The 8,288-nt window shown below is 34.6% G+C and overlaps 1 protein-coding gene across 1 annotated transcript; it reads left to right on the plus strand.

Annotated features, from left to right (window-relative positions):
* Nucleotides 1-5,608: 5,608 nt before the first annotated feature.
* LOC104815123 lies at nt 5,609-6,506 on the plus strand. Its single transcript, XM_010543445.1, has 2 exons — nt 5,609-5,659; nt 6,126-6,506. Exons 1-2 carry the CDS (start codon nt 5,609-5,611, stop codon nt 6,504-6,506), a joined length of 432 nt encoding a protein of 143 aa, XP_010541747.1.
* Nucleotides 6,507-8,288: the final 1,782 nt, after the last annotated feature.

The raw sequence follows: 8,288 nt of genomic DNA on the forward strand, positions 1-8,288 counted from the left end.
TAGCAGGATCCAGAAATGTGTCCAGATTGTAGCCTTGTAAGAGTGCTCGAATCTGAACACTCCAGGTGATGTAGGTGAGAGAGGTGAGTTTCGAAACATTAGAGGTGTTGACATTGAGGAGAGGGTCATTGACATTGTGAGTCATATGGGGATACGGTGTCATTAGGAAGGCTAGAGGAGTTGGAAGTTGCTGCAGCCATGGCTGAAGAGAGGAGGAAACGAGGGTGATAAGAGGAGGGCCGAAAAAGAAACGTCGATTAGACGAGTTGTAGCTCTGATACCATATGAGTAAAATATATCATAAAGAATTTTGTATTTCCTCTGATTACATAGATGTCAATATATACAGCAAGACTCAACAGAACAAAGAGGATTTGATGTGGAAAATATTAATAACAGAATCAGTTTGTTCCAGGATTACAGGAGTTTTGACTTTGAAGAGAGTATACGGGATGGAGAGATTATCTCCTTAACAGGTACATCGTATCAAGGCCTTTCAGCATGCAAGACTCGCCGGTACCTGACAGTGATTCCGAATCCGAAGGGACGTGATTTTATTTTATTTGGTTTTAATCAGGGAAACGATGTACGACGAACTTCTGTCTTCTACTAAGAACCAATGTCGTCCTGTGGGTGTTAGAGAACAAAAGAGTCCAGGACGTACACAATGAGAACGTTGTCATAATAACTTGGAATTCAAGGAGTCTAGAAGAATCTAAATGGAGCCATTGTGTGAATATTCTGGGCAATCTTAGACGAGACCAATCGAGTAATTTATGCACTAATCAAACCATATCCAAGATTGAGTAGTTGCTTTCCTTGTACAAAGATGTGTTTACCATTGCATGTGCTTATGACCGTTAGAATATTTTTAGTATTTTACTTATAAATATATGTATACATTTGTAATCAAATAATAATAATAAAATACAAGTGACCAAATTGGTTCACCTTGTGACTTTTCGGTTTTGTCTTGCATGAACTCCTCTTTCACTTCTTCTCTATTCTCAGATTAGTCTCTTTAAATAAACTCGTCATAAAATCTTCAATGGGATTTGCAAACTTGGCATAGGTTTCCAAATTAAAGGGTCTCATATTTTTAGTATAAATTTTTTTGATATTTAATTAAATTATATAACAAATTAATAAATAAAATTCTTCATAAATATAAAATATATATTATTAAATTACATTCGTAATAAACTATTAATCTAATAAAATTCCAAATTATTTACTTTCATTGATTTATTTTAAATTTTATTGATAACAAAAATAAGAATCATTTAAAATTACATTCTTACCTAACCTTAAATAAAATCTAAATATAACAACATTCAATAATAAACTAATATATTAAAAGAAACTATATATTACTATTCAATATAATTTCAAATTTTAAACTTAATTTATCACATAAAATTTAAAATTTTAAAAACCAAATTTGATATTTTGTACAGAATCCCAAAAACATTTGAGACGATTCTGCTAAGAACAATGTTATTTTTCTTTAGCTTAAATCTCTCTGACTCATGAACAATTGTTGAATTTAAAATCTCCATCTGAATTTGCAAACTCGCTTACAGAAATACCAAAATTTAACGAAGATACAAGACTCGCAGTCTCGCACCGTTACAGTAACCCTAACTCTAGGCCAGTCCGACGGTGACTCGCCATATATATGTGTGTGTGTATATATATACGAATTTCTCATCGTCGCTAGATAAATATCTCATTTTTAAAATATTCTATTCACCGACGGATTAAATTAGATACCCAAAACTCAAGTTTATTTGATTAGTTCCATTGAAAACACGTACACTATTACTTCATTCATCATGTAAAATATAAATATCTGATACCCATACTTGTATTTATATCTACCAATGTTTTTCCAAATTCCAAGGTCTGATTCAAATTATGAGTCATATTAATTAAGCCAACCACTAGTATTCTATACAAACATCCCAAAAAAAATATTGATTTATTTTTTAAATAAAAATTTAGTAATTGAAATATTAACTAGGGAATATTTATATGAAATAACTGTTGGTTTTTTAAAATAAAAAACTAAAAAAATTGACAATCAAATTTTTATGGAAGTCGTTTTCATAAAAATTTGAAAATCCAATTCCATAAAAAAAATCAACTAAAAACTAAAAAACTCTTTTTTTTATTTACAAAAATCAAAAATCAAAAAACCAAAATCCAAAAACCCAAAACTAAAAACCAAAAACTAAAAACTAAAACCAAAAACTCAAAATAAAACTTATTACCATTCAAGGCTTTAATATTGTATAAGTTAATAAATTTTTGTTTGTCAAATGCAATATTTCTAGTATGTTGGATATTTAATGGATTTTTTTTCAAATTTTATAGATTTATATAAAACTCTATAGTAGAAATTTTGTTTTGAATCATTTAAATAGTTTTTTTAATCAAAACTAGTAATTGATTTTTTTATAACAAAATTATAAGATTGTTATTGAATAAATTACATAATTAATATTTTTCTAAACTTAATATTTGATTAGTTTTTATAAGAAATTAATAGTAAAATATTTGTAAAGTAAAAGGGTGAATTTTTTTTTTTTTTTTTAGATCATCCCTATTTATATCTACAATTTATTTTCCGAATTCCAAGATCTGATTCAAACTATGAGTTATATGGATATTGATTATTGACCAGCACTATGTCCCTCGCCTCCTTACATTAATTGTAGATTTAATAAAATAAATCAACCACTAATACAAAATTTAATAGAGGGTTTGTCAAATGTAGACTATCTCCCTCGTCAAAAATTAAGCCCACCCCCTCCTACAGTGACAGCAGTAATTGCATCGTCTCTTAAATTTGCAAGTCTAAAAAAGTCACATGATCAACCATTAATGCTCTATACACCCAAAAAAAAGTGAGTAGGCTTGTCAAATGTTGAATATAAATGATCTCCCGCCATATAATCATAAATATATTTTTATATCATAAAAAAATACAGAATTATCTTTAGTATTTTTTGAGTTCAAATATATCGAAAATATAAGATCGAATTGGCCCTTCGGGGCCAGGTCAAGTGGCAGAAGGCAGGGGGGCAACTCCTTGAGGTGGGGGGATCGAATCCTCCCGCCGCTCCTTCTTTCATCTGACCTGCCAGCCTGTCATAACGGGTTGATTTACCTCCCACGTGTGTGTCGCAGGCTCGTGTGCGTGGGCTTGGGGTTTGACCTGCAGGCGCCTAAGCCCAACTACGGCCCGAGCGTTAGGCGCGCCTGGTGGCCAGGTCCGGCGGACTGAGGTCCATGGGGACTGTTAGGCGCGGGTGGTGGCCAGTTCGTCTCCGTTTGTAAGGGTAGGTAGTCACAGGGTTCCCCAATGTATCAAAAAAAAAAGATCGAATTTCAAAACCAATTTTGGATAGCCAACGTAACAATCTTTAGTAGCCACATGATCAACTGGTAATTATATATATATATAAGTTCGTCAAATGTAGACCGTGTGCATCGTCCTTATGCATTGTATTGTATTTTGGTAATGTTGCCTCTTCAGCTACGTTGTAGGTCTAATAAGGCCACATGATCAACCATTGATATTCTATACGAGTCCCCAAATACCAAAGTGGGTTTGTCAAATGTAGCCTATTCCCATCCACATCTATTATATTTTTATATCACAACATATTATTGGAGATTATTAATTATGGTATAATATGCATATATATAAAGAATAACCATATAAATTCTAATTAATATATAAAAAAGAATATAAAATATTGTTATGTGATATAAATATTTTGAAAATATGAGCAAGAAGCAAAAATAGTTGCATACAGGAATTAAGCCCACTTTGGTCGAAAAAAAATCAAATTTAAATATAATAGATTATGGTCCGCTCATGTTTAGACGGGTTCAAACGGCAATATAGCAGAAATACCCTTACTTTGCTACATAGACTTCACAGACTACCCTCCAAAGCCCTAAAATTTTGGAAAAAAAAATAAAAGGAACAAAAGACATAATTAACCCTCTCACAAAAGTAACGTGATATTCCTCTCTTCATTTTGAATTCATCTCTCTCGTTTTCATTCTTTGATAACTCTTCATTTCTTTCTTAACTTTCTCTCTCTACTCTTATATTTCTCTCAACTCTTTCATTTTCTCCCTTCTCATTTCATTTTTATACATAGAAAAACAAACGAAAAATGGTTATTTCGTTGAGCATATCCTCACCGACGACCTCATATCTTCTTTTTGAGTCGGTCAAAGACAGAACAAATGACAAAAACTGAAGGTAAGTTCATTAATACAAGAGATTGGTTTGATGCATAAACTTTGTGTTTTGGGTTTGAGTTTTATGATTTTTAGAGTGAATCGTGTATTTTTTTATGAAAATGAGATAGATGCATAGCAAATCTGTCGAAGAATATGCAAGAGGCGCATATTTAATGCCAAATAAATGTTTGGAGCAATAATGGAACAGATTGACAAAGGTACGTTACATTGGTTACACCGTCTAAAATTTAATTTTGGTCACACTAGTCACATTGGTCACACAGGTCACACTAGTCATACTAGTCACACAGGTCACATCGTTTAAAATTTGTTTTGGTCACACTGGTCACACTAGTCACATTGGTCACACTAGTCACACTAGTCACATTGGTCACACTGGTCACACTGGTCACACTAGTCACACTGGTCACACCGTTCAAAATTTTAGTTTTGGTCACACTAGTCATATTAGTCATATTGGTCACACTAGTTACACTAGTCACATTGGTCACACCGTTCAAAATTTAGTTTTGGTCACACTGGTCACACTGGTCACTTAGGCACACTGGTCACACTGGTCACACCGAAAAATTTTAAAATTCACGCGAAAAATTTAACTTTTTGTGGTGGAGGGAGTTTTAAAATTTTTAAAATATTTAAATTTTTTCCTAGGGAACCGAAAACTGTTCTCTCTCTTCTGTTTCTGTCATTGGGACCCACGCCAATGGGTATTATGGGAATAACATAATTATAAGGGTATGTTTTGAACTAACTTTTTTTTTTATTTTTGCTGGGGTATGCCTTGAAGTCTTTGTAGCATAATAGGGGTATTTTTGATAAAAGCCCGGTTCAAACTCAACTTAAAGGATAAGGCGTGTGGCAGGTGGCAACAATCGTAAAAACTAACTGGGTATATATCAAATATACCCTTAAAATGCTACTCCTACTTCATGTGCTACCCTCCAAAAAATAAAAAAGAAAAAAAGAAAATCTGAAAAGAGTAAAAGACATAGATATCCCTGTATTTTAAGTCAAAGACCAAAAGAACCATGTCACGGTGGTTAAGTTTTTAAGAAATTAAAAAAATTATTGTCTCTCTCTTCCTCGGTTAACTCCCCTCCCCTTCCACTCTGCCCGAGTCCCCTCCCACTCTCTCTTATGTCAAAGACTCTCTCTCTCTTGCCATTTTGAAAACTCTCTCTCTCTCTTGCCATTTCGAAAACTGTCTCTTGCAATTTCGAAAATTCTCTCTCTCTCTTGCAAAATTTGGAGAACCGTTGTTTCTCTGAAGATTTCGCCTTGCAATTTCTGTATATCTATTGCGATTTTCAAAAATCAAACACCCATGGATCCAAGAACACATGTCCCTTCTGCTTCGTCTTCGTCTGGGTCTGAGGTCGGTTCATCATCTTCATCGTCGGACAAAAATCTCCCATTACAAACGATAGGTTTTTCTGCATCTTCTTCTCCTTTTTTTCTTCTGTAATCTGATCCTGGAATTTAGGGTTTAGGGATTTCGAAATTGAAAATTAGAGTTTTGGGGTTTCTGAATCTAAAATTAGGGTTTTTGTTTTGAAATATATAATTTGGGTTTTAGGAATCCGAAATAGAAAGTTAAGGTGTGGGTGAGAGATTTCGAAATACCTTTTTAAGTTTAATGATTTTCTAAGTCGCAAGGTCATGTGGATCACATGTCACATGGGTCACAGGGATTTATATGGTAACATGATAATATAACTCACAAAGAGCACAAAGAGCACACGGGTCACGGGTCACTGGTCACGAGTCACGGGTCACGGGTCACGGGTTTCAGGTCCCAGGTCACAAAGATCAGAATGACGAACAATTATTTTATTTTGCAGCTTCCATTTGTCTACAAATTCGAAGACATTCAGTTTTCTTCGAAGATCAATATGAAGTGTTATCCCTATGAGACATTGAAGACGCTTAAAGAAGTACTAATAAATGAGGAATGGACGTACTTCGAGAAAGAATCACAGTTCAAACATCTATTCTATGTGCAGTGGGACCCACAGTTAAAGATGGCGCCTGCGGGAGTTCTCATTAACCGCTCCGTTAAAGTGGAAGATGAGAAGGAGCTGTGGTTCGTGCTCAATGGTGTGTCCGTGCGATATTCGATCATTGAACACATACTTATATTTGGTCTGAAGTGCGGGGAATATCCAGAAGAATGGGAGAGTTTCAAGAAGAGTGAATTCAGGAAAAAAGACTTTCGGACTTAAGAAGGTTTGTTTGAATGATGTGGTGGAGAAATTGTGATCTATGCCAACCAAGAGGGCAGCGGATCGTAAGAGATTGGCTATTCTATGTTTGAGGGCCGGAATCTTAGATCATGCTCTGTCGTCTGAACAAATCAGCCATTGTGTACCATTGATCTATTGTGAACTCTTTCGTATTGTTAACTGTTTCGTATTTTCTAGACTTATTATTATATTTATTGTGAACTCTTTCGTATTGTGAACTCTTTCTTATTGTGAACTTATTATTTATTGTTACATGAGATATTTGGGCATATGAGACATATGAGTTACATGAGTTAGACAATCATATAAGTCACATGGTTAACAGTCACATGGGTCACATGGGTCACATGAGTCACATGAGTCACGGGTCACATGAGAGTCACATGGGTCACACGGGTCACATGGGTCGAATTCATCGAATTAGTGACTTGGCATGGTTATGCAGTGATTAATCATGGATTTTAACATTAATAACAACTTTTAAAATCATGTTCGTTTCATTTTTCATATTCAAGTCACTCATACAAATGTATTCCATAAGTGATACAAGTGTTTCATGACAACTTTAGACCAAATTGTACTAATGTTCATACAACTCTTATTTACGTTAACGAATTTAACTTGTAGATATCATATTGTCATTGTAAAACATCATATAAACCATTTCAAAACTTTAAAATCGAGATTTGACCATGTTTTATAAGTGTCACTGGGTCACGGGTCACATAGGTCACATGAGTCACACAGTGTAAAAATGTATTCGGGTCACATGGGTCACATGAGAGTCACATGGGTCACAGAGTTTAAAACTTGTTTCTATCTTTTCAAGACTTTAACACGGTACTTCAAATAGATTGTCCTTCTGAAAAATGTATACAATCACATGGGTCACGAAATCACATGGGTCACGAGAACTACATGAAATCATACAATCATATCCTTCTTTGAACGCTTTGTCCGTGGTTCGTCGAGGCCTGGAAACCGATTTTGTTTGGGTTTACCGGTTTTGCGTTTATCTTCCATAATCGGAGGTAATACCACGAGGTTTGCATCCCGTGGGTCGTAAATGATCCAATCACAACAATCAGGAACCAGATAAACAGTTTCTTGATAAGCCAACCGCCATGTCTCCCGGAGAAAGTATGGAGAGCATACGTCTGGTATAATATTGCCTCTTAGAATTTAAAAGCTTTTTAGATTTTGTTGTTGTAGTTATGCTCATACGTAGACGAACAGATGTACATTTGTAATAAATGTTTATGAAATAATATGATTATTTGCATGTTCATTAATAATAAACAATATCCTTGTATTATTTGGAATAATACTATATACCCTTGTCAGTTATTATCGTGGGAACGATAATAAATGAAGACTAGTGTGACGTGTATGTATGACGTATTGGATACGTGCTACGGTCACAGATGCACGTTTGGAACGTGTGACTAGCTGACCCACATGATGGTCGGTTCATGGTCATGAATCAAAATCGACGTCATTATAATATCTCACTTTTGTCCTTTGACCTGAGATAGCTATTGGTATTCTCCGTAATTAGTTTTGTGTCTTGACATAGTCAAACGTCGCCTTAACATGGTGGTTATAAAGGCTATGCTTAGATGCGCAACGGATAGAGATACAGAGCAAATCGAAGGAGAGAGAGAGTAAATCGGCAGACGACACAGAGAGACTGAAAATCGGACGAGAACGAGAGCAAAATCGAAGGAGAGAGAGAACAAATCGAATGAGAGAGAGCAAATG

The sequence above is a fragment of the Tarenaya hassleriana genome, unplaced genomic scaffold, assembly GCF_000463585.1.
Source record: "Tarenaya hassleriana unplaced genomic scaffold, ASM46358v1 Cleome22, whole genome shotgun sequence".
Lineage (NCBI taxonomy): Eukaryota > Viridiplantae > Streptophyta > Magnoliopsida > Brassicales > Cleomaceae > Tarenaya > Tarenaya hassleriana.

Coding starts and splice junctions, on each gene's coding strand:
- LOC104815123 (XM_010543445.1), top strand. CDS start 5,609: ATGGATCCAAGAACACATGTCCCTTCTGCTTCGTCTTCGTCTGGGTCT. Junction 5,660..6,125: donor CGTCTTCGTCTGGGTCTGAG/GTCGGTTCATCA, acceptor TTTATTTTGCAG/CTTCCATTTGTCTACAAATT.